The sequence below is a fragment of the Nyctereutes procyonoides genome, unplaced genomic scaffold (genome assembly GCF_905146905.1).
Source record: "Nyctereutes procyonoides isolate TBG_1078 unplaced genomic scaffold, NYPRO_anot_genome, whole genome shotgun sequence".
In the NCBI taxonomy this organism is placed as follows: Eukaryota; Metazoa; Chordata; class Mammalia; order Carnivora; family Canidae; genus Nyctereutes; species Nyctereutes procyonoides.
In genome coordinates, this window is record NW_026575049.1 from 5,927,896 (window position 1) to 5,955,322 (window position 27,427).

The following is a 27,427-nucleotide window of genomic DNA, read 5'->3' on the forward strand; positions in this document are numbered from 1 at the left end:
GGATGACTTTTAGGGAAATTTCAGATTTAGAAATTATTTCTGATTCGGTATCCACTTGGTTGCATTAGCACTTGGCTAGGAAAGCTTCGTACTCTAATCAATAGCATTTAGATCTCCCAAAGGTTATGAATCACAGATCCTTATTTTATGAGCACACGCATGGTGGAATGATTTCTGCTTTCTCGGGGACCATTTATTCTGAGAAAAACATGAATTTCTTTGAATGCCTTTTGTATCGTATGAAACCAAGTCAATATATACAAATCAAGAAATAACCAAAACTGATCCCATATCCACAAATGGTGGGGAGACAATGGCAGATAGATTGTTCCCTGCAAAGAGGGTTTTACTGCAGAGGTCAGTTCCTCTGGCTCACAAACATTTCTCTCTTTGGACAAACAGATATTTGTACACGGGAGCACTAAGTCCTGCAGTGTCCCCGTGGGGAAACCACTCATGCACCGGAGACTCGACCCTATGCTACATCATTTCAGTATTTCCATCTGAGTGTCTTTGAACTGGTAACATGACCTGGGGGCAGAGCTCAAGTATCTCACAGTAGGCATCAGTGCTTTTTCATGTTTTGTTTTATCCCAAAAAGCCACAAGAATTTTGCCTAATAATCATATATGAGACATCTATTTCAACACAGAGAAACATCCTCCCCTACCTCCAAAATCTCTAGTTGAAAAAAACCCTCAGTCTTCTAGAATCTTCTGCTGACCCTCACATGACTTGAGCCTCAGGGTAAGAAGCACAAGCCTGGGCAATGGCTGCTGATCCTCACCGACGGGAAGAACAGCACACTCTCGGCTCCTAAGTCAAGGTGGCCCCATTGTTTCAGATGAGGGATGGTAAAGGCAACAGCTGTCAAGTCCTCTCTGCTGCCACCTCAGCCCCAACACTCACGGAAGTTCTAATACCCCTATCACTGTACGCTTGCTTTCTTTTGGGGATTAGTCTAAGCACTTTTATGTAATCCTTATGTAACCCTGAAAACAAGCTTCCAAGACAGATGTTAACATCAACCCAAAGAAGAAAATGGAGGTCACACGACTAGGAAACAGAGGACAAGCTCACTTCCAGGTCTGCCCCAAAGTGCACTGTGCTCTCCACCATGGTTCTCTGCCATCCTTGAGGAGCTAGGAATATATGGCAGATGCCATAAAATGTCATGATTTCCATCAGCATTGCTTAATTACGAATCCTCATCATTAAGAGTAAATCATACAAAATTTTAAAAAAAGTCTACCCCCTGACCCTCCAGGTTTTTAAAGTGGTAGGTCACACAGAAGTTTAAACACACCACCTTTGTAGGCTTTTTCTTCTCCTGCCAATATGGTGGATGTTCAAGATCAGTGTAGAAATAAGTCTAACCTGAGGTTTAGCTTCCGAATTGTTCTGTTGGTAATAAACTGCAGGCTCTAAGTCTTCACGCTGAGATGCCCCGTTTTTCACAGGGTGGTCCAAGGCCGTCCAAGAGGATGAGGCAAATCCAGGGAGGGAGTATCGTTCATTCACGATGAACAGGAATAAGAAACCAGCAAGTGAGATCCCCAGGAAGCATGGTCTCCTAACTACTCCATGTACTTGTCCGCAAGCCTGGGGCCTGGACTCTCCGGGTTCTGGGCACAAGCATCAGAAAGGAGAAGAGATGCTCTCCTCAACTCTGACCCACTGCAGCCACCAGTGGGCTTGAGATCATCTCCCATCTTCCCCTGCTAGTCTAGTCCATGACCCCTCTTGTGCACGGCCCTGGGCCCACACAGGGGACAAAGACGTTCCCAAGCAACAGCAGGAGGAAAACCAGGGGCCAGAAGTCACAAACCTGCTAGAGAGCCTGGGCTGCCCGCTGTTCCTTAACCAATCACCTCTGCAGGCGGTTGCTCACAGCCATGGTAAGAGTATCTAAGGCTGCCCAAAGCCAGCGTTCAAGGATGTACCATCATGGCCTGAGAGCTTTAAAAAGAAAAAAAAAAAAAGAGATCCCAGGACCTCAGGGATTCTGGAATGCTTTTAATAATCACTCCAGATGCAAAAGCTTCACTGTGTGTAAATATTCGCCTGCCACTTCCGGTCGGGCCTCCTCCTGTACTAGACGGTAGGTAAGCACCCTCAGAGTGGGGACTGTTTTCATCTTCTTTCTGCCTCCAGGACCCAACACAACGCCCACGTTACTGAAAGAGGAATGGTTACAACATCCATCTCACGCCACAGAGATGAAGCCCCATGTGCCGTCCCTAAGTTCCCTCGCACGGTGTGTTGCATCCGATTTAACCTGGGTGACCCACGAAGCTGATTTGATCCTAGTGGAATCGGGTCCTAGGCTTGGTAGAGTCTTATTATTGCTTTTACCAGAACAGTAAGGTGAAGAGCAAAAGGCAAATGGACTCCTAGCATTCCTGCTCTGAAACCCCCTGGGCGGGGAAGGGGTGGCAGGGAAAAGAAGAGACCTTATCAAGCTCTGGCAAGGGTGAAATTTTATATATGGAGGAACGTACGTTGGACACAGGAAAATGCTTCCTTGGCAGGGTGGCTAAGTACCTGGTAATTGGGTGGGGTGTTGCAGCGCTCACTTCTCTGGAATTTCCTTAAAAACAAGATCTTATAAATAGGCTGAGGATCAGACCATATGTCCTTCTAAATATACCGTCCGCTCCGTATTTCTGCCCTGCTGTGTGTCATTCTCCTACTCTACAGAGGTGCAGAGCTCCGGGAAAAGGAGATGTTAATTCTTGCCACCCTTAGCACTGCATCAGAGCTCCCCTGAATTGACTTAAATCCACTACCTGGATCGCGGGGTCACTTCCCTACCCACCGCTGCCACACAACCTCTCACTTGCCTCCGCATGTCACTTCTGTTGCCTCTGCATGACTCCGACAGTGTCCAGCAGATGCCACCAACATAAGCACATACAGAGGTTTAAAACACTGAAATAGGGATCCCTGGGTGGCGCAGTGGTTTAGTACCTGCCTTCAGCCGAGGGTGTGATCCTGGAGTCCCAGATCAAGTCCCACATCCGGCTCCCTGCATGGAGTCTGCTTCTCCCTCCGCCTGTATCTCTGCCTTTCTCTCTCTGTGTCTCTCATGAATAAATAAATAAAATCTTTAAAAAAATGTCCTTTAAAAAATAATGATGCTATGGCTCTTTAATAATGCTATGGCTTTTAAAAAATATTTAAAAAAATAAAATGCTGAAATACTTCGATACTGGTTGGCAAATAATGACTGTCCAAAGCCCCCAGGTCCCCTTGTCTGGTGCTCAGGACCCTCCCCTGGAATCCCTGTGGTGTTAAAGAGTTAAGAGCTGGTCCAGCAGGGGGCTTCCAGGAGCCTATGGAGCCTATCCCCCCATGCTGACCTCTGAAACTATTTTGAGTATTACCTCTGGCTTCCGCATTCCCAAACACACCTTATTTTCATACCTCTGGGCTTCCTCTTGTGCTGTGCCTTCTCTTCAGAAGGTCCTTCCCTTTGGCCCTCAACCTTCTTAAAACTCCTCTCATAGGGGCGCCTGGGTGGCTCAGGTCGTGATCCCAGGGTTCCGGGATCCAGTCCCACGTTGGGCTCTTGCTTCAGGGGGCCTGCTTCTCCCTCTGTGTCTCTGCCATTATCTCTGTGTCTCTCATGAGTAAATAAATAAAATCTTAAAAACAAAAACTAACTCCTCTCATATTTCAGGCTTTTGGTTCAAACACAGCCTTCCCCGTCAAGTTTCCTTCCAGCACCAACTCCCTCTCTTAAAAGCCACCACTCCCTCTAACATGGCCACGAGGCCATTTCTTCAAACTCCCTTATAAATAAGCTCTATGTTCTGTCTTACGCACAAACTCCAACACATCTACTTCCCTCCACCTTGAGAATTTAAGAACAGGTTTGTAGGTAAAATGGCATTGCTCAATAAATGTCCAGAAAGCCAGTCCCTGGGCCAGCTGGTCATCCCTACGAAGTGAACGGAGTCCTTTCTGGTAAGGGCCCTCCTCCGTGAGGGCGTGCTTTGGCTACCGAGGGCTTTGGTACCCCAGGACCTTGGGTGTGGCTCAGAAGGGCTACAGGACACCTTAGAAGGTACAGCACCCAGGACTCCATAATAGATGTGGAGTCAATACATAGACCAAACCCTGCCCCCACACACACACTAAAAACAAACAAAATGACCTACAAAAGAAACAGAAAACACCCCATCCCTCAGCACTCATGGGCAGAGAGGTTTCCCGATGGTCATGAGGGGGTCTCTGCCCCTGGCCTACAGCTCACCTGGCACAGCCGCCATGGGGCAGACCTGCCAGGCAAGTAGCCAGCACACCTTGACCTTCCTTCCATCTCTTGTTTCTCTAAACTGCCTTCCTTTTACTTTGGGGTTCCCAGCCTCCTATTGAAAGACAAGCAACCCAACACCTATTAGGTCATAAACCTCTTCAGGCAAGGGTCAGACCTTGCAGACCACCTCACTCTCCGTTGTATCTGGTGATTATATTATTAGGCACATAGAGTGTTCATTGCCAGACTTTGTTTGTTTTTTAATTTTTATTTATTTATGATAGTCACAGAGAGAGAGAGAGAGAGAGGCAGAGACACAGGCAGAGGGAGAAGCAGGCTCCATGCACTGGGAGCCTGACGTGGGATTCGATCCCGGGTCTCCAGGATCGCGCCCTGGGCCAAAGGCAGGCGCCAAACCGCTGCGCCACTCAGGGATCCCCAGACTTTGTGGCATGCACATGGCCATACTAACTTGTGACCTCCTGCTATTAGGTGCCGTCATTAATCCCACTTACACGTGGGAAAACCAAACGAAGTGACGTGATTTGCCCAAGCCATTCCTGGGGACTGACCCAGGCAGGAAGGCCGGCTCCACATCCCTGTTCTTAACTACAGCTCAGGGTCTAATGTGCAGCAGGTATACAGTGAAGGTTTGCCAAGTACAAAGATACGTGCCTGTCCGCTCTGGGGGTCCTTGGTTAAAAGGACACTGGCTATGGTAACAAGGATTTATGCAAGCACTCAGCATCGTAAAACTTCCCCAGATGACTGAGAGCTAAGTCACCACCACACGCGCACCGTATAGCCCCAGACAGTGGTCACCGGGGAAGGGAAGGAGGTCCACTCTATTTAGGGGTAGATGACAAATGCTGTGACTCTGCCAAGGGCCTCAGGGGAAAGAAAGGCTTGGAAGCAGCCGGCCACTTTGGGAAGGATACATTTTCCCCTATCGTTAGAGCAGAGAGAGGAGTGTGTGCGTGGATGGTCAACAGGGAGGGAGCCAGCTTGGGCATCTTTTCTTTCTCCTCCCTGTGGCCTGACAATGCCCGTCTGTCTTGGCTTCCCACCATTGGTAAATACCTCATAGCCTCCTCTGGCCTCGTGGGCTGAGTGGCGGGGAGGGAGGAGGGGGGCAAGCAGTCATTTATCACTGTCAGGAGATGTGCTGCACACAGCAGGGCAGGCTTTCTTCCCTGCTGCTCCTGCAGCTAGAGCTGCAAATCCTGAAAAGATGCAGAACATGCACATTGCAAATAACCACTCATCATCTTGGCTCTGGGAGCCCGCGAAATGGCCTTTCCCCGTGTGAGGGTGACCCGCTCCGACTCCAGCTCCAGGTTCCGCTGGAGCTTAGAACATGAGGACTTTTTCGGGTGCTAGTTCCCTGCCCCGGCCGATGCCCATCCTGGACAACTGGTAGGGTTAAAACTCTCTAAAATGACGTCCAAGCCCCTCCTTTCTCTGCAAAGTCAGATCTCCAGATTGCTTTCAGCAATCAGGCTGCTGCCAAGGTGGCCCATGATCATTAAGTTACGAAAACACAAGTTGCTGGGAGGAAATTAATACCCTAGTTAAACTAGGGAAAGGCCCGCTTTCTTGTGAAGTAATTATAAAATTAAAACGTGCTATTTCTCGGGTGGGTTTAAAAAGCCTCCCTGTGAGGTCTGTGGCCCAACAGTCATGTCCAGATCTGCACCAAGACGGGACTGAGAAATCCTTTGGTGCTCCAACAATGCTTGCTAGTCAAGAGACACCTGCAGGTAGGTTTCCAAAGATTGAGTTAAAAGTAATTAAAAACAAAAAGAGGGAAAAGGACAGGGTTTGAAATCTCCAATTACTCTTTAAAACTCAAGAGCCGGGCTGTTGTAGAAAACGCAGGCTCTCCGAGTAAGATTAATAATGCTGAGCTAATTAGACCCACAGGCACGGCCAACGTATAAATTCAGGCCCAAAAGAGGGACAGTGTCCCTTTAAAAACTGCCTGGGGATCAGTGGAAAAGCTAATGAGGAGCGTCAGTCAGGGCTGCTTTAATAGGTTGTCCTCGGAGGATGGAGCCTGGGGTTTCTCTAACAGGGCTTCTGTGCTTGATTCAATAAATCAATTTATATCATATGCGGGTGCGGCTCTGCAGTTGGCTTCATAAAGCATTCTGTGGCATTTCTCAATCTGCTTCTCCACTTCCCTGTCAGCTTGCCTGAATGTGCTGTCGGAGGGCCCTGAAAAGAACAGCAAAGAATAAGATAGAAGCCCCATCTACAATATTTGTAAAGCTCGACCCAGGAGCTCCAGACCATGCTTGGGGCTGCCTCCAGTGAGTTTCCTTCCAGGAAATGTTTGGATTACTGGTAAGAAGCCCGGTGCTGTGGGGCTGTGGCTCTCATCCCTACGTCAGGTTCCAGGATGCAGATGGAGAATAAGGTTCACCCCCAAACAGCAAGGAAAGAAAGGGCTGGAAGTGAAGCTGCTTTTTAAATCGGATCCTCAGGGTCTGAAATGCTCCCCGCAAGACGTAGAAGGAAAAGCAAGAAGAACAGAAGTGCCAATGGCTGGCACCAGATCCACAGGCAGCGGGCAGGCCCGGGGCGAGGAGGCAAGCCACTGAGCAGGGGGCAAAGGAAGTGGGTCTTCCTTCAGGCTCTCCAGCAGGCTTGCCAGGGAGCGACCACTGGCCATGAGCTGTCCCTGAATACGGTGACTGATGCCTCTGAAGGGTGAAGCCAACTCCGAGGCTAGGAGTGGGGCCAGAGGCCACCGGATGTGACCGTGCCATTCCGCTTACTCGCCCTGTCTGTGCTCGGCGGCCTTTTTGTTTTTTTGAAGCCCTTGCCATTGGGATGCTCAGTTATAGACAGCTTCCTGCATGTCCTCCCCTGCCCTCAACTCGACCCGTCCCCTCCCACCGCCTGGAGAGCAGGGCCGTCCGTGGAACTGTGACGGCGGCCGTGCTGTCTGCACTGTCCAGGTCAGCGGCCGCGAGCCCCAGTCGGCTACCAAGCAATTGGGATGCAGCGAGTGCGACCTGGGGAAAGAATTTTTATTTTATTTTATTTAATTTCCAGTAATATATATTTAAATGGCCACATGTGGCTGGTGGCTACTGGGCTGGAGAGCACTCAGACCAGAAACGGTATTTCCTTGGCCTTAGCAAAAAATAGCGAGTACTGAAAAGGAGAAAATGGTGGCTGACCTCGCTCTGCTCCCAGTGGAAAAATCTCTGATTTGCTCATAGTTTTAAAGGAAATACAGGAGGGGAAAACTGCCCTGATGTGTCATCAAGTTAGAGTCCTAAAGAGTTAAGGGCTGTGAAAGATCAAAACGAAAGGTTACCATCACTGGAAGCTTTCTAATGGAATTGGTCTCTTCCAGAAACTCTGAAGAGCAGAGCAAAACCCATCCGCCACCAGACACAGAGGCTGGCGCAGCGAGGGGCAAAGGAAGCATTTTGCAAATGAGAGAACGAGGCGCCCAGGGTTTGCCCAAGGCTCCAGGGTCTTGGCAGAGCAAGGGCCAGCACCCCAGGAGCCTCGCTCTCAAAGCTGTAAACTCTGTACTAACTAAGCCAGGCCGTCTCGGGTTACAGGTCCAGGCTGTTCTCTGAAATGAGACCATCATAAACGTTAGAGAGGCTTTGCTTAAGGAAAGAATTCTGGTGTACTTTACTCATAACCAGAACCATCTGGAAGCAATCTCGCATTCACACGATGGACTTCTCTTCCTCTCTGGCCCCAGCTCTCTGTACAAATCCCATCAGGCCAGGAACAGCTGCTGGAGGATGTGGCTGGACGCCAGGGCTGTGGCTGCAGCCCCCTCTCCCCCTCCACAAATGTTCTCCTGCTCCCCTCCCCCCCCATGCGCCTGGACCTAGCGCACGACCAACGCTGATCCCACGTGAGAAGGCGAAGTCACCAGCAGACCCGGCAGCAGGACCTGGTGCCACCAAGACAGCTGTGAGGGTCTGTGGTTTCCACCCGGCAACAGAGGTGCTCGCGGCTAACTGAGGCCCGAGGTGGCTCGGGGGCTGTGGGTCGGGACACGGGCCTGGCGCTCCGGCAGCCGACACAGGGCTGGCACCCGGGCAGGGACTCCAGCGACAGCGACAGCAGCTCAGGGGCCTCCCCCGGCGCTGGGGCCCTGACAAGGCCGCGAGGCGGTGAAGGGGAGATGCCGGTGGCCTCGTGAGGGGCCTGGCGGCCACAACCCTAGACCCCTCGGGCCCATTAGGAGGCGGCGGGCTCCTGGCTGGTGAGGACACCGGGCCCCGGCTGGCGCTACCCCCGCTGCAGACACTCCTCCGGCGACAGCAGGCGGCCCTGGCTCCCGGGGCTCCCAGCCACCTGGGCACCCCGAAGGCTGCGCAGGCTCATAGGGGCAGCTGGAGCCTCTGGCAGGAACCAGAGGTCAGGGCCTCAGCAGCTCCTGAGGCTTCGCTCATCCCCCCCCTCGCTTAAAGGACTGTCAGCAGACACAGACCCGGGGGAGGGGGGCCTGCTTCACTTTATGTCCCAGCTCAAAGCTGGGTGATTCCGTCTCGCCTTACCCTGGAAGGAAACAGGGCTGCCGTATGTGCAGGAAGAGCTCTCGGGGCTCGGAGCCCTGGGTCCTAGGCCTCGGGCTGGCCCCCGTGCCCACAGAGCTGGGCCAACACCCTGGAGCTCAGCGTGCCCCGCTGCAAAACGGGCGCAGAGAAGAGGAGCCCTCTGGCATTGGGAGGCCCGGCACAGTCACCGGCCAACAGTGGGTTCACATCCCAGCTTCTCCCACCTTATGGGGCCCTGAAACGGGGCCTCGCTGCCCCGGTCTTCTCGTCTGTGACACACACCTGGCTCCTAGGACCGGTCACTCTGAGGAATCCCCGATGGCTCTCATCAGCCTAAGTGTCAGGTGGGCCCACTGCTGCCCTGAGGAGCGGGGGCTGCGTGGGGGAGAAGAGCCTTTCCATCACAACTAGGTATTTACTACACGGATTATAGGGCTTCGAATTAGGTGAACCCTTGATTTGTAGGAGGGCTTCCAAAAAACAAGGACACGAGCCAAGGCTCACACTAAAGCCCAGAGACATAAAGGGACACGGCAAGGACCCATGTCCTCAAGCGTGCCACATCCAAATACTCACCAGACCACCTTCAACCAATCCCAACAACCTGGTGGTCATGTAAGGCGTTTGTGGGAGACGAACCACCTTCTCTCCCTTCATGAGAACTTCATTCATCTCCCTTTCTACAGAATTGATTTGCCAGCTCTTCTCTTTCTAGAGACAATTCAGAAAGGCAGCAAAGCGTGATCGCACGGTGTGTTTGTCTGAAGTCCTTAAAGATAACTGCTAGATCTGAGGTTCCTCATGAGAGGTTAAAAAAAAGGAATCCATTAGAGTTGAGGGAGGGAGTTTCCATAAGCAGAGGTCTAGCTTGGTTCTACACGTCCCCACGTATTCCAGGAAGATCTGGAGATCCCTCCTATTGCCTAAGTGTCAATTTCAAGACAAAAGAACAGATAGAAAATACACGGAGAGACACAAAGACGTCTGCGCCGCGTCGCAGCTGGAGCCGACAGCCACGCAGGGAACCGTGCGGAGACAAATCAGCAAACCGCGTCTGACTGAAGCCGTTCTCAGTCCTGGCTCCTAAATTATTTGGGGCCTTCTGTGGAGTTCCATGCATTACACACAGCTTATTTATGGAAAGGCTTATTTTCTTAGGATCATGCTAACACTGTGTGTGTGTGTGAGCGAGCAAGAGACTGTGTACGCACAGAGTTGGATGTAATCTAGTCCTCGAACTTATCTACATTTTAAAAATCATAAAATGGGGGTAATCTTTAGCCATTTGTTTACCCAGTGTGTTCTGACTGCATAGATGTAATTTGCCTTCTGGCACAGAGAGAACACACAACAGCCGTGCCTCACGCTTACCCGTTTCAGAAGCCAGCAAGCTCCTTGTTCCCACCCTGCCCGCGCCCCCCTCACCTGCAGTCACTCCCACCTTTTCCCTCCTTTCTGCCAGGGAGTAATCCCGGCCCAGGCACTGTCCCCCGCCTCCCCGGGGATTACAGACCAGCCGAAGGGACCTATTTGAATAGGATTAATTAAGGACTTACCCCCCCCCCCCCCACATTCAGTCCTGGGCTAAATCATCTAGTTTCTTGTTCATTTCCCTCCTCCGTTTTCTGCTTCCATCTCTCTATCTGGCCCCTGAGACATCACATACGTATTTCTTTCTTTTCTTTTCGATATTGATTTATTTAGGGGCACCTGGGTTGCTCAGTCAGTTAAGCGTCTGCCTTCATCACGCCTTCAGGTCATGATCCCATGAGAGCAAGAGAGAGCGGGGAGGGGCGGAGGGAAAGAAGCAGACTCCTGGCTGAGCGGGGAGCTGGATTCCAGGACCCTGAGATCATGACCTGAGCCGAGATCAAGAGTCGGACACTTAACCGACTGAGCCACCCCAGGCCCTTCACGTATGTATTTCTCTGCTGGTTTTCTCCTGGGTACCTGAATCTGCTTTCTCTCTTCGTTCTCCTTCAAACTCCTTAGGACTGCCTCGCCAGAATTGCTTTCATCATTCATTCTCCTCAGAAACACTCCAGCACAACTCAGAGCCTCCCACAGTAAATGTACTTCTCTGCCTGGCTTCCCTTATCCTCAATTATGTTCCCTTGATACCAACTCAGTCTGATTTCCCATAGACGCTCTCTTTCTTTTTGGCCCCTTTCCTCATTATCTCTCAAGTCCACTCTTTTTGTTTATGTGTTTGCAAGCCCTGGGATTCATGACATGGGACGCCTTTCCTTCCAACATCCTAAACTCTGCAAAACCTAGACTAAACCCCACCACGCTTTTCCATACCCTAGTAGCCCTCACCTTAACCTTCTCCGTAAAGAGTGCTGATACTGCCGATTCAATAAAAATGAACTTACAAAGAAAACACAGTCGGGTAAGGGTAATGATTCTAGGGCACCAAAACTCCAGAACCTCAGAGCCGCAAAGGGGGTGAACCCCTCCTGCCAAATCCAGTCCTGTTTTAAAACGGGGGTGAATATTTTAAAGGCTTTGTGGGTCATATAGTCTCAGTTCCAACTAACCCAACCACCTTGGTGTACAGTGACGGTAGCCAAGATCAAAAGTATATAAATGAATGCAGCTGTACCAAAAAAATTACTTACAGAAAGGAGCTGTGGGTGGACTTTGGCTTTGGGGCTATGGTTTGCCGACCCTGCACTAGAAGAAGCATGGAGAGTGGGGGAAAATCTTCTCTTTCGGATGGTAAAGGACAACTGGAAGTGCCCTAGACCAGCCCCTCATCTTCCCTGGGTAACTCAACTGTTCCCTTAAGCTCCCTTAAGAATTTAGGAGTAGATTCCCAGCCTAGAAGTCACTACCATGAGAATTTGGGCTGAGACCATCTGTTACAACTATTTTGATCAATGAAGAAGGGATACTGGAATCCACTCCTCCTTTGCCCATGTTGGAGATATGTATGTCAAGGAAATAGTCTACTGGCTCGTCCTTCTTTCCTCCAGGCTGGCAGGAGGCTCAATGGTCAGTACCTCAGGGCTAACAGCAAATCTTTACTGACGCTTCTCCGCGCCAGACACTTCTCATCTTGTCCTTACGTCAATCCTATGACGGATATGTACTTTATATCGTACCTACTTTTCATATAGGAGAAACAGATGAGGTCTTAGTCAGTGTCAGCCACTGATGCACTACAGAAACGATCTTGGTGCTTACATAGGTGTGTTGCAGGAGTAAGACCATCCCTGGCCAAGATGCTTAGCTCCATGTGAACGTGGAAAAATACTGAAGATGGTTCATTACCTCTAGCCCTGACAATGACCTCAAGGAGGATATTTTTTTTCCACTTTATTCATGGAAAATTAGGCTCCTAGAGGTTATATAGTTTACCCAACTCTGCCTATTTAGAAAGATTGGAGTTAGGATTCAAATCCATTCCAGTCTGGCTCAATAAACTGTTAGCCCATTCCTTCGAGTCCCTGACCTAAAAACTAAAATGTGTTTTAAAAGCCTCAAAAATGCTTGCTCATACGAAGTGAGGAATTATGACAACTTCGCGGGGTCCAGTGTCCCCAAAGAGGACCTCAGAGAAGCACAGAAGCAAACCCACACCGTGATTTGAGACTTGGCGCCCCGGCAAACACAGCAGAAATGGCCAGAGCCCCTGTTCCTCCACCACCAACCCAAGGTCTCCGGCTGCACTATTTGATCCAAACTGCGTAAATGGCTTTTTGGGGGTGGTGACGCTCCCCTCAGACACGCTGTGGCAGTGCCGAGGCAGAGGGAGGCACGTTCTTACCAGCCTGTCATATTAAAGTCCCTGTAGAGCATCTTCTTTCCAAGTTCCTTTCTCTGTACTCTCCTTGGAAACTCCAAATGTGTGAACTCATTTCCCAGCAAGTGAGGCTGCATGAATGCCTAATAGCAAAAGAAAGGGGGGGAAAAACCACACACACATCTTTAGAAGGAAAAATAAGACTCGAATAATGTTTTGCAAATCAAGAGAGTCCATATTTCAAAAACAAGAAAACTGTTCTCCTACTTCAAGGGAAATAAATAGATGGGCCGGTCTACAAGTGGAGTATTAGCGAATAATCACCAACTGCACTTATAAAGGGATGTACCGATTTCATTTTCATAGGATAAATTAATTGCAATCAGAGATAGGGATCACTGACACCAAAAGGACAAGAAACTGAGTTTCTCCAAAAATTCACTTTTTAATTCAAACCCAAGATCATTTAATTTTCCTGAATGGCACGTTGTTGCAGCAAGAAAGCTCACCCTGACTCTCCTCCGTGGCTCTGTCTGCTGTCCTCCCACTCCCACTCTCGGCGACCATGGCCTTGCCTTTGGAACCCGCCTAGGAATCTCTACATGGACACAATGGCCCAGGAGAGCAGGTTGGGGCTGATACACCAGACGGGAATTTTCTGTTGGACTCCCTCCATTTTGCTCTGCAGTAATTTGATCATGTAATTGGAAGACGATTCCAGAGCAGATGGCTTCTTCCCCTCCCCCAAATCTCTGTTCACACTACAAAAGTCTTGAGCAAACAGCCACTTAGGGAATTGCTTTGAAACAACAAACAGTCTCATTGTCACATTCGAAATTCGAATCCAGCTATCCAAGAGATGAAATGCTCAAGCCTGAACTTCCCTGCTCCAGGGCCACACACCATAAGCAAACTTGCATTGAAGCTTCCCCACCAAGCTGTGCGCCTGCTTATTAGCCGCGTGGTGGAATGGATCCTTTCTCTTCCCCTCTCCCTCTCTCCTCTTTTTTTTTTTTTGGAAAGGAAGAGTGGTCAGAGCAAATCATGACCCGGCCCGTAGGAAAGCAAGGGATCCCTGCCACAGGACAGATGGCCATGTCCTCCATCTACTGGAAAGAGGCATCTCCCCCAGCCTCTTTCCCGGACCTGACCCTGGCAGATCTGCGATTCTCATGGTGGTTTGGAGGCTTAGTTGGACACTGGTCATCCCAAGTAAGTGTGTTAGGAATCAAAGGAAGCAAGCTGATTTGTCACCAGGGTGGCTAGACTGGGCCAGATAATGGAATTCTGAGCAGGTCTGGAGACATGGCAGGACAATACTGAGAAGAGGAAGCGTCTTTACTGTCTGCTGTAGCCCCCAAAGTTTCCAGGTCTGACAGGAATTCTAGAACATCTTTGAGGGGCTCTGAAACCTCTGTGAGGGATGAGGGTTGGGATGCTGACGAATATCAAGGACACTTAAACACTGAGTTTTACAGAGAAGGAAGGAAGGAAGGAAGGAAGGAAGGAAGGAAGGAAGGAAGGAAGGAAGGAGGAAGGAAGAAGGAGGGAAGGAGGGGGAAGGAGGGAGGGGGGTGAAGGAGGGAAGGAAGGAAGGAAACTAATACTAGGGCAGGTCAGTGGTATGGGCTTTGGTGATGTGGACTTGGGTTTGAATCCATGTTCTGCATTGATAAGCTGTATGATTTTAGTTGGTGATGAAGCTTCTGGAGCCTCAGTTTCTTAATCTATCTGAGATTAATTGTCTATTTATCTCACACTTTCAATAATTAAATGAACACACTTATCATAGTTGTCCGTGCTCATAAAAAATTATTATACCCATCTAATGATCACTGAACCCTATTACCTCCTAAGTATGATATGTCCTTTGTGAGCTCTCATTTCACGCCCCTGACAACCTTACAATGGGGAACTGGCTACAAAATCTGTGGGGCCCAGTGCAAAATGGAAATATGGAGACTGTTCAAAATTAAGACTTTCTAGACAGCAACAGCAAAGCACTGAACCATGTGTAGGGCCCCGTGTGACTACAGGAGTCACACACCCAGGACACCAGCTGTACTGATCAAAGGAGCAGAGGCATAAATAGTCAATGAGCAGCAGCATCTACAATGTACCCTTTATCATCCCTTAGGACCGTGGGACTCCATCAGCATGACATTTATGTCTACACCTAACTCCCCAAGCTGGTCAAACACTGACTTAGGGGTTACCATATACCAGGCACTTGATATACTTGTTATGACCTCAACAATCCTACAAAGCACATGTCATAGACTCAATTTACATATGAGGAAATGATCCAGAGAACTTAAAGTTTCTATTTTTTTTAAAGATTTTTACTTATTTATTCATGAGAGAGAAAGAGAGAGAGAGGAAGAGACATGGGCAGAGGGAGAAGCAGGCTTCCTGCAAGGAGCCTGATGCAGGACTCGATCCCAGGAACCTGGGATCATGCCCTGAGCCGAAGGTAGACGCCCAACCGCTGAGCAACCCACGTGTCCCAGATCCAGAGAACTTAAAACACCCAGCCCAAGGTTATCAGCCAGGCCTGGGTGGATTCAGAGCCTGAGCTTAATATCATGTCCATAATACCCATTCCAACCCTTTAACCTGCTCATACATTTACAAAAAACAAGAAATGGGCAAAAGGCCTACGAAACTGTTGCTCCTGGACCATGGTAAGTCTGGATTGCCAATAGGTACCTATGAGGACCCAGTGAACCAAAAATTACAGTTCTGCACACAGCTTGGTCATAAGGATGTTCCTGAAGTAGCTAGAAGAAATCCTTTAATAGTAGGAGAGTTTAAATAAATGAGTGAAAATCCAGGTGAAGGAATCCTAGGTATCATTTATACTGACACTACAGAAAAGACGTAATGACATGGAAAGAGTGGATGTATTTGTAAAAAGCAGGTCATCGAACAATATATGTCAGTGAGCATGTGTGTGTACGCGGGTATGAGCTCACATAAGTTGTGTCACATGTGCACGGATCCACACAGGAGACACACACATACATACAAGGGAACGTGTGTATACAGATACAGGTGAACGCACACATATATATTAACGAACAGGTTAGGATCCAAAGGCCATTTCTAGGGCAGCCCGGGTGGCTCAGTAGTTGAGCGTCTGCCTTCAGCCCAGGGCATGATCCTGGGGTCCCAGGGTCGAGTCCCACATCGGGCTCCCTGCATGGGGCCTGCTTCTCCTTCTGCCTGTGTCTCTGCCTCTCTCTCTGTCTCTCATGAATAAATAACATCTTTAAAAAAACAAAAAACAAAGGCCATTTCTAAGTATGTTTCTTGACAGACGCAAGTGACCAAGAGGGGTAAGTAAATGTGCAGCCTTCCAGGGACTCTGTCCCCTTGCCAAGAGGATGAGCGGCCCTTGGACAGTGCTGTTACTGGGTACCGCCTTACCCTTCTTGGGGGTCCACACTGGGTGGTATGCATTGCTGGACGATCTGCTGAGGCAGACGTCTGCAAAGCAGCTGGGGACTCCTGAGCGGCTGGCTCTCTGCAGGGGCCACCTGCCCTCTCCCTGCGAGGATGAGCAGGCCTTAAGTCCAACGGTTCGGTGACATCTGCAGCCGCTTCATGTGCAGAGGCCTTCAGGGTTTCAAACCACTTGCTTTCCCCCGATTCTGACAACAGGCTAACGTGTTTTAACAATTCTAAGATGCCCTTTATTAGAGGGGCCATTATTTTATTACCCTTAAGAAAGGGGGAAAAGGTGCCAATTAAACTATGTCTAGTACTTTCTTGCTACTTCAAATTTTTATTTTGTTCTTTTTGAATGAGCTCCTTCAGACTTAGATGAATTTTTAAAAAATATATCAGTCTGAGGGATATTTAAGAAAATACAGGTGAAGAAGTATATTGGCTAAGGTTTTCCAAAACGTTTTTTACCTTTAGAATCCAACTGCTCATCCGTTTTCAACTCCGAGTCCCTAATGTTCGTGATTTTTCCACACAGCAGTAGCCTGTGTTTCATTGGAGCACTGGTGATGCAACCTTCCGTAATCCACCGAAGAACTACAAGCCTCAGAACCAGGGGTGCAAAGTTCTTAAGTCAGCTCTGCAATTATCTAGAGCTTGCTTACTTGTAAGTCTCACTTCAGGAACGCGCCTCAACAAGTCAGATTCACACCTCCAAGCCCCTCTGCACAACCACGAGAATCCAAAGAGGCTTAAGAGTGCTTCCTTTTTGTCTGCAGGGTTTTCTTCTAAGCTGCTGGACGCCCACTCTGCCAGTCTGGTGCTGCTCTTTTGATGTCTGCACAGGCCTAGGAGAGGACATCCATGTCATGCCTGCCACTTGGCTGACAGCACCAATCAGTTGTAAAATATCCCAACTTCAGATATGTCAAAAGGTGAAAAAGAAAGTGCCTTTCAGCTCTGAAGAAATACTGTAATATTCATCCTCCACTGATACTGATCTTAAAACCTTAGGTTTCTCTACCTCTACGTGGTTATTTTTTTTTCTTCTCTAATTGTCCCAGCACATTGCACATGACACAGGACATATTTTCCTGCCACAATTATGCCCACAATAGAATTTACCTGTATTCCATGTGTACCTATGACCTGTTATTTAGATTTTTAAAAAATCACCATCCGTATCCTAATTTTAGGTTCCCTTCTTACCAGCAATTTCAATACGTGCTATTATTGTATCTGTCAGACCGGATGGGGTTACTGGTGCTCAAGAAAAACCTAAGAACTAAGTACAACAAGTAGAGCAAAGAGGTAGTTGATTGATAAAAAATGAGATGCTGCAATAACTATGGGACACATACCTGTTGGTTTCTCAGAGGAAAACATACTTGTGCTCATTTGCGTATCTTTTCATGTAATACTCATGAAAGTTTACGTATTTCGTCTTAGTTATTAGGTGGGCTGGTCTACTGAAGTACCACAGCCTGGGGGTTTGAACACTATCTGGAGGCTAGGAAGTCCAAGATCAGGGGGCCAGCAGATTCGCAGCCTGGCTTGCAGACTCCAGCTTCTTCCTGCATCTCACACGGGCTTTCCTCTGTCTCTCTTGGGACAATAATCAAGCTCTCTGGGGTCTCTTCTTCTCAGGACAGTAATCTTATCTGATGAACACCCTACTCTTGTGATCTCATTTATCCTTAATTCCTTCTTAAACAGGTCCTGTTTCCAAATTTAGCACTCTGGGTGGTACGGCTTCAACATAGTTTTATTGGGGGGGGGGGTAGTGGCACACTCAGTCCATAACGTGATCTTCTACGTATGTGTTTGTGTAAGTACATATGCTCAGTCATCTAAAAGTCATAAAATATTATGACGGGTTTCTTTTTAACGTATCTGTATTTATGACTCTACTGTTTGACATGGATTACTATTTGAAAAAACCTAAAAATCATTATTTTTTATTTTTGCTTAGTTTAATTAACTTTCTATCTTAATTCCAGTATTAATATATAGTGTTACATTAGTTTCAGGTGCACAATATAGTGATTCAACAATTCTATATAGTACTCAGTGCTCATCACAGGTTCCCTCCTCAATCCCCCTATCCACCTCCCCTCTGGTGACCATCAGCTTGTTCTCTATAGTTAGTTTCTTGGTTTTTCTCTTTTTTTTCCTTTGCTCATTTGTTTCTGAAATTCTTAGCATAATACTTTCTAGCTTCATCCATGTCATTGCAAATGGCAAGATTTCATTCCTTTTTATGACTGCATAATATTCGTGTGTGTGTGTGTATCACATCTTCTTTATCCATTCATCATCTATCACTGGACACTTGGGCTGCTTCCATAATTTGGCTATTGTAAGTAATGCTTCTCCATAGAGGTGCATCTATTCCTCTGACTTAGTGTTCTTGTATTCTTTGGGTAAATACCCAGTAGTGTGATTACTGGGTCACGGGGTAGCTCTATTTTTAATTTTGAAGAACCTCCATACTGTTTTCCAGAGTGGCTGCACCAGTCAGCATCCCCACCAACAGTGGAAAAGGGTTCTCTACATCCTCACCAATACTTGTTCTTCTTTGTGTTGTTGATTTTAGTCATTCTGACAGCGTGAGGTGGTATCTCATTGTAGTGTTGATTTGCATTTCCCTGATGATGACTGATGTTGAGCATCTTTTCATTTGTCTGTTGGTGATCTGTATGTCTTCTTTGGCGAAAACGTCTGTTTGTGTCTTCTGTCCATTTTTTAATTGGATTATTTGTTTTTTTGGGGGGTGTTGACTTGTAGAAGTTCTTTATATATTTTGGATATTAACCCTTTACTGGATACATCACTTGCAAACATCTTCTCCTATTCTGTAGGTTGCCTTTTGGTTTTGCTGTTTCCTTCCCTGTGCAGCTTTTTATTTTGATGTAGTCCCAAATAACAGAACCTAGTTTTTAAAGTTCTAAAACCTATTCAGAAAATTGTTGAGAGGAGCTTCACTGTCCCTTGTTATTCCAATAATTTGAGGGAGAGCTAACATCACTGGGAAGGGCCAACCAAGCTCCAATGCAGGTGACGCTGAAGCCCACTGCTTTCCTCAGCAGAGACATTTTATTCTCAGAAACAGAGTGGGCCACAACTAGGCAACTCAGAAAAACTTCTCAGAGGTTGTGCAACATTCAAGTAACACAACTGGTTAGTGTTACTTCGTTAGAGCTGGCCTGTCCCACCAGAGGCATCACTCACATCAGCATTCTGGAATCTTGAGTCTTGAAAGTGATTTTACTTTGAATTCAATGGAAGCAAAATACCCAAAGTGTAAAGACCGTAAAATGTAGGTTTAAGAACTTGTTAGGTTCCTCTCAGCAACAAAGTCCAATGATTTCTTGACTCCAAACTTACAAGGTTCTCAGATAATTCTGGCATGTTTTACTCTACTGCTCATACCTGGGCAGCTCATAAATAGGTATAGAGGACTACTGTCCTTTTCTAAGGGACATTTCATAGGGATGTTGGCCTATTAAAAATGTGGGCCCTAATGGGATAAAAATCCAGGACAAGAGAACAAGAATACATTAAGATCCCTACAAAATAAAAATTCTGGACACTCTCCCTAATTCTCTGTTTTTCTGACATGCTGGATATATTTTAGTTTTTTCTCTATGATGATGGTATTTGGACATATGTATGTTAAAACATCTGCATGGCGATGCAAGTAGTACTGGCCACACTTAAATACATTCATTATTTTTAAACCTTAGCTATACACCAGACCCCAGGTGAAGACTCCAAGTAAGTATTTGCTGGAAGAATGACAACAAAACATTCTGACCTGCTTTACACAATTATGTTTGGTAATTAAACTTTATAAAACAATACAACATAGCTTTCCATTTTTTGAATAAATTGCAACTCCGGTCTATGGCACATAAAAACAATCTTGGACACATATTACCGTATTTCAGATTTAAACTTTTTATAATTCAATAGATACCTTCTTATAAAACCACACGTGTGTGGGTGCAGTTATACCATTTAAAACCTCATGATACTTCACATTCCTAAGAACATTTAAATAATGTCATGTCTCTTCTCTACTTAATAAGCATGCTGACTGGAAACCTAGAAATGTATTTTATACTAAAATCCAATTTAAAGTGTGCTGGCCTGCTCCATGTAAAAAAAAAAGGAGCACTTTTTATAGCTCAAATTTATCCTACAATTTGAGGCTCTCCCACAAGGCAGCGTAACAGAATGCTCCTAGGGGAGGGGAGGGGATGGAGGTACAGTGGAGTTCATGCATTGCTACAAATGACCCCTGGAAGGAAAGCTTGGTAACCACCGCCGCGACAAAACCAAAGTCCTTTAGGACTCTGGAGAGCACAGGTTTGCTAGAAATAGGGTAGGACATATCCTTGCCACTTAGTGTCTGGACAGCTAAGGAGAATAAACTTCTAGGCCTGGTTATGCTTGGCCGGAGCCAAGGACAGCTCATCTAGGGAATGATGCTGGAGTAACCTGCTGTGCCAAGCGGCAGCAGCACCAGAGATGGGGAAGGAGGATCAGGGGTCTTCTGGATGCTTTCCCCTCTAGTCTTGGGCAGAAACTAGTTGCAAGGGGACAGAAGTAAGGACTTACTGTGAAGAAACACAGCCACAGCATCCCAGTGGGAATCTGGGTCACAGAGGGATACAGCCATAATAGGAGGGGACAAGTCTGAAGGAGAGACGTCTTGTAGAACCTTCTAGGAAGCCTCCCATTAGAGCAGAGTGGGTGGGTAACCTGAACCCAGGTCTGCCTCACTTGGGAGCACACGCGTCTGAGCTCCACCCTCCAGGGCTACATGAGAGCTCTGATGCCTTGGCAGGGCAGGGTGAGACCAGCGAGTGTAAGCCAGAACCCAGGACCAGAGAGTGGTATGTATGAAGGGTTAACGAGAGAAGACGGAGCACCACGCTTCCTGTGGACACTCAGGGAGTGAGCCCTGAGGTCACTCAAAATCGCCTGCTGGGAAACACACCTTGCTTACTTCTTTTAATAAAATTTCCTTCTGCTGTCTTGTGGTTACCTTGCCAGTGAGTAGCACCAGCCAAGGAGAGGATTATCCCAGGTTTGGGGGTATCCAGCCAAAGGAATGCATGCCATGAACACATGAGCTCCTGTGTATGCCAGGTATTGGGGGTGGGAGATTCAAAGAACAAAAAACGAGGTTCCTTTGTTCAGAGCTCATATACTAGTGGGGGACACTGAGGAAGGCTTATGGGCAGAAATGGAGCTATCCCCAGGGGCTATGGGATAGAGTGGGGTGCTCACTGGGTGGGTCAGAGAGAATCTGAAAAGCTGGGCATGGAAGGCGTCCGGGGCCAGAGCAGCAAGAGCAGAGGCGAGGAAGTGTGAGGCAGCATGGGAGTAGAGGGGGTTTGCAGCTGCCCTAGAGAGAGAACCGACGGGTGGCAACAGGGTGCCTTCCTGGGGGCCTGTCCAGCCCGCTCAGTGTGGGCTCCTGCAGAGCCCCAGAGAAGGCTCCTTCTGAAAAGGGAACAGCCAGTTCAATAAAGTGCAAGTATTTCTGGTAAAAAACTTTTTGACGGAGTACAATATACACACAGTAAAGCAGACACCCCACCGACTGAGCCACCCAGGTGCCCCTAGAAAATTTTGATATGAGCTAATTTTTTAAATGTCCAGACCTCTCAGTATTTGAAAGGACGTTATCAAAATGAGGATTTTCAGTGTTTAACACAAATCCTAAAACAAGGAAAACAACAAACCCTGAGTAATCTCTCCTCTCTCTTGCCCTTAGAAGGGGAAAAGCTTGTCAGATTATGAGGGGAGGACTGGAAGCTTTACATTTCAAGATGATTTTCCATGGTAGAAAGTCATGAATGAAATGAAATTAATAACATCAGCCAAGGGGCACCTGGGTGGCTCTGTGGCTGAGCATCTGCCTTCGGCTCAGGGTGTGACCCCGGGGTCCTGGGATCGAGTCCCTCATAGCGCTCCTTGTGGGGAGCCTGGTTCTCCCTCTGCCTGTGTCTCTGCCTCTCTCTCTGCATCTCTCATGAATCAATAAATAAAATCCTTAAAAACAAACAAACAAACAAACAAACAAAACTAACATCAGCCAAGTCACTGATGGTCACACTGTGGGTCAAACGAGATGGCTCCTCCAGAGCCAAGGCTGGCTGCCTGACTTACAGTGCAGAAATAGAATATTTTGGTTCAGGCTAAACAAAAGTGAAGGGAAAAATGTTAAATGGCTGAGATCTAAATATGTATGTGTTGGAGTCTTTCATAAAGAATTCTCTGTCTTAATTTATCCTTTAAAATCCCAAAGTAACAGGAACCAAGCTTATGTATATATGCCATTATAAAATTGAATATTGATAAAATTGTCTGGCTTACATGGATGTCAAGAAAGATTCACATTTAAATTTCTACATGGGACTGTACTGATCAACCAGAGAAAAGCATGCCCCTAAAATAACTCTAAAATTGTAAGACTTATAGCTTATGATAAAGGAGCCACATGGAAACTGGTATGCAAATGGATATATTAAACAAAATTGCCTAGATTTGTCAACTCTACAACAGTTTAATGTATAGAATAAGGGGTAAAAAGTATTCATTTACATAAAACTTATAAAGTTTCCATATTCATATGCTTAATGCTTTTTCCTCCCAAGTAAAAATCTGGGAAAGGAATTCATTTGAAGAGAGAACAACTCATGTCAGCAAAAAGAATGTGCCTGCATATCTTCAATCCCTTTGCATATGCAAATGGAATTTATAAATTTTATAAAAGGCCACAGAAGTAGTCCCAATGGCAGGACGGCCATACAAAAGTTCTTCATGTACAGTTAGATTTGAAACTAAGAGATTTTATTTTTGCCTCTGATCTAGGCACTACTGTAAGCACATTATAAATATTAACTCATTAGTCCTCATACCAATCACGGGAGGCTCCTGTAATTACCTGATTTCACCAATGAAGCAACTGAAACAGAGAAAGCTCTTTATGCACAGCTAACTTTTGCCCTGGTAAACTTCAGTGACTGCTACGTACCTCTTTTTTTTTTTTTTAAGATTTTATTTACTTATTCGTGAGACACACACACACACACACACACACACACACACAGGCAGAGACACAGGCAGAGGGAGAAGTAGGCTCCCTGCGGGGACCCCCGATGTGGGACTTGATCCTGGGTCTCCAGGATCATGTTCTGAGCCAAAGGCAGACGCTCAACTGCTGAGCCACCCAGGTGTCCCTACACACCTCTTTCAGAGCATATTTAACTGTAACATTTTTAAAGGATGCATGACACTGTCTTGCTTCTTTACACTAAGATCAATTTTTAAGGGACCCTATGGACAGATGGCTCTGGCTTTATGTGTCCAACTTTTTATTCAGAATGTTGCAAGAGATAGGGGCTTTAGAGAGCCTAAAGACTGTATGTGTGTAGCAACTGTGCAGAAAGACTGAGCTTTTTTAAGAATTAAAGGAATTAGGGATACATTCTCATGGTTTTGTTTAGCTGTGCGGAATTCATTTTCTTAGGTCCGCACAGTGGGTTTGGAATAATACCTCAAAACCAAGCCTCTGAGTCCTCCCAAACTGGAATAAACAAAACATCCATTTAATTTTTTTTTTATTTTTAAAGACTATTTATTTATTTGAAACAGGGAGAGAGAGAGGGCGAGCAAGCAAAGGGAGCGGCAGGCAGAGTGAGAGAGGGAGAAGCAGGCTCCTTCCTCGCTGAGCAGGGGGCCTGACCCAGGGCTCAATGCCAGGACCCTGAGTTGAAGAAGATGCTTAATGGGAGATCACGACCTGAGCTGAAGGCAGATGCTTAATGGGTTGGGCCACTCAGGAGCCCTACGGCATCCTGTTTTATTATTTATTTATATATTTTTAAAAGATTTTATTTATTTATTCACAATAGACAGAGAGAGAGAGAGAGAGAGAGAGAGAGAGAGGCAGAGACACAGGCAGAGGGAGAAGCAGGCTCCATGTGGGGAGCCTGACGTGGGACTCGATCCCGGGACTTCAGGATTGCGCCCTGGGCCAAAGGCAGGCGCTAAACCGCTGAGCCACCCAGGGATGCCCTGGCATCCTGTTTTAAAAGCAGGTTCAGAGTTAAGGAATATACTTCTTGGGAGCTAACTTTTGAGCATGACAAATCTGAAAAGCCAAGAGGTGCAACACTGTCCACCTTGAAACCTTTCCAAACCCGGCACCAGGGAAATACCATGCAAACAGAATCACACTCGGCGTAGAAGGCTGGGGGTAGTTTCAAGGACACCACAAGAAGTCACCTCAGCTGGTGTTGCACTTGTACGTTATCAAATGTGTATCTGAAACCCACTTTCATCTCTTCTGTACATTGCCCTTGATGAAAAACAGCTGCAGAGTTGGATTATCTACAAGGACAGAAGTGCATTACTTGAAGGTTTGATGATACCAGCACATCTTAATGTAATCAAATCAGAGTTTATAAATATGTCTAGGCAGAAGGGAGGGGGAGCCGTCACTCTCCCACCTTGGGGGCTACAGAGGTCCCCCTGAGGGAGATCCATTTCTGGCTGTCACCTGAAGCAAAGATGGGGGTGGCTTTCTGGAGGCCACAGCAGCAAAGCAGTAAATCCCGCTGAGATACGTCCATGCCCGGACTGCTTTCCCTCCTCTCTGCACCCTGACTCCATCCGAACATTCTGTTTAGCTTGCTGGACCTCCTTAAATATTTTATTTCAATCATCCCGGAAACATTAAAAAAAAAATGCTTTAAAAGGCACAGTGACAGAAGGGCAAGGCTTATTCATGGCTGTAGGGCAGCAGCTCTCCCCGGCTGCTGGGGCAGGGGTCCGCAGCCCCTGACCCCTTCATCACACACCTGTCGCGTTCCGTGTGAACACGTCAAACCCTCAAGCCTGTTTGATTAATCACCCTGTCCAAGAATCTATGGAACAAAGTTCACATTACCAGAGAGCTGCAGGAAGGGCCCTCGGAGGGCAGGCTGCAAGACCAAACAAAATTAACATGCCTGCCACATCCATCATCTCGTAATCCGCTTCCAGGTCTGTAATCCCCAAACGTCCAGGGCGTGCATACCAAGAACATTCCCTGTCCGTGCGGATCGAGACTGCTCACGTACAACGGGCTCTCAATCCTCCCCACTGCCAGGAAAACCGTTAACCGTTTCTACGAGTCGGATTGCAGACACAAGCTCAAGTCAAGTCTCTAAGGACCTGGAAGTTTTTTGTTTTTTTTTTTTAAGATTTATTTATTTATTTGTTTATGAGAGAGAGAGAGAGAGAGAGAGAGAGAGAGAGAGAGAGAGAGAGAGGCAGAGACACAGGCAGAGGGAGAAGGAGGCTCCATGCCAGGAGCCCGATGTGGGACTCGATCCCGGGACTCCAGGATCGTGCCCTGGGCCAAAGGCAGGCGCCAAACCGCTGAGCCACCCAGGGATCCCAGGACCTGGAAGTTTTATAGTGAGTCTATCATAAGTGTTTCTTCACACATCATAAAGAGAAAGTTTAATTTGACCTAAGAATAAGGACTAAACTGTCAACTGTCCAGTGGTGTACGGACTCATTCAGATCACACAGAACGGACAACAATCCCCAGGGCACCGAAGTGCTTCATTATTAGTTCAAGGGAACTGATCTTCCAAAAAAAAAAATGAGCTGATAGGATTAGATGCACTTAAAATTTTGAGATATATACTGTGTTTTATACTACCATGGGGTTGCTTTTCATTTTGATCTCAGAACCTACAGTGGATCTCTCTCGGGAGGGATCCTACACATTTCACTTAGGAGAGCTTTGGAGACGTGGTGTGCGGGGCTTGGAGCCACACAGCTCCCGCCTGGGCTGCGCTGGGCTGGGCTGCGACAAGTCATCACACTACTGTCTTCCTCTCACAATTGATACGATTTTTAATACTCTACGCTATTAGCCTAACTCTCTCAAATACTTTACCAAAAAGGCTTCACCACAAGGTTATTTTACGCTGAGTCCCCTAATTCTCTCAAAAACTTCCCCACAAGGATTTGCATCGCAGGTCATGAGACCATTATTATTATTATTACCGGATTTGTTCACTTCAGAGCCTCCATTTCTAGATTCCTGACAGAAGAGGAAGCTGGACAACCAGGATATTTTACGTTCTGATCGTTTCCTCTCCTGCGGTCGGGAGAGAGTAGTTATACGAGAAACCCATGTGATTTAGGAGTAAGGATTAAGAAGAATGGGGACGGCTTTCTTACCTTTCAGAAATTCAGCTGTTAGGCTCAGTTCTGTGGGCTAAGGGGGTACACCCTGATTGTTCCAGAGTGACACGGAAATATACATCAGTCTTAGGAGCAGAAGGAGGGAGTCTCAAATTAAAAATAAGGAAGAAGAATCACTGCGGTTTGCAGCAGACCAGGGGGATTTGAAGCGGCAAGGCTGATTCATCAAACAATAATCAAATGACTGCTCTGTGCACAAAAGGAGTCTGCATAGAATTTCTACTTAATCCTTACCCCTGTCTTCTAAGGCTTTCTATGCCCGTTACTGGTGACGAAGCTGGGATCAGTGAGGGGCCTTGTAGAAATCACAGACACCTACATGACGAAGCTGAGATCAGAGGCAACACGCATCTCACTCCAACCACTGAAATATTTAGGAGACTGATAAAACGTCAGCATCGCCATCCCTCCCTAAAAGTTAGTGTTTTGAGCTCTCTGTACCATTCCTGTAACATGAAGATGTGAAACTATTTCAAAAAAAAAAAAAAGTCAGCCTGCTGTTTGCCATTGCCTTGAGCAGGAAAATAGGGCATAGTTTTCACCAAAGTTCATCACCAAAGGTGATGAAGACAGGGTGTGGCTGAGGCACAGAAAGGCTGTGACAGGGTTCAGGGGACGGCAGAGGGGAGAATGCTGTGTGGGAATGATCCAGATGTCAATACAAATATTGGTTCTTTCCTTCAGTTAGTCAACAAATCCCGATTCAGTATCTCCTCTGTGCTGGGTACTGGCAACAGGAAGGGACTAGGGCACGGAGCCTGCCTCCAGGACTCAGTCTGGAAGGGGAGAGGGAGACGGCAACCAGCAGAGCAATAGTACGGGCTCAGAGCCATGCCTCAGGCTTCTACAGGGCATTTCCTCCATGGGAGCACGGGGGACAGACACCCAGCCCTGGCGGGGCCGGGGGGGATAGCAGTTGCTTCCTAGAGGAAGAGACATTTATGCTGGGGTCTCAAAGGATGGCAGAGGACAGGGAAGGGCCATCCAGGTGAGCATATGTCCAAAGGCATGGAAGTCGGGGAGATCAAGGTTGCCCCAGAAATGGAAGGTGGTTCTCTGCTTGCAGCTGAGAGGCGTGGTAGCATTGGTAGGGGCAACAGGGAAATGATGCAGGGGAGGTGGATGGGGACCCTGATTCTGGGTCTGCTGAGT

The 27,427-nt window shown here is 47.3% G+C and overlaps 1 protein-coding gene across 1 annotated transcript in view; it reads right to left on the reverse strand.

Annotated features, from left to right (window-relative positions):
• Positions 1-27,427, reverse strand: part of PPM1H (protein phosphatase, Mg2+/Mn2+ dependent 1H) — a 255,422-nt gene that overhangs the window by 55,518 nt on the left and 172,477 nt on the right. Inside the window, exon 6 of the mRNA XM_055327916.1 lies at positions 12,572-12,690. Coding sequence (XP_055183891.1) covers positions 12,572-12,690 — 119 coding nt within the window. The remainder of the gene's footprint in view (positions 1-12,571; positions 12,691-27,427) is intronic.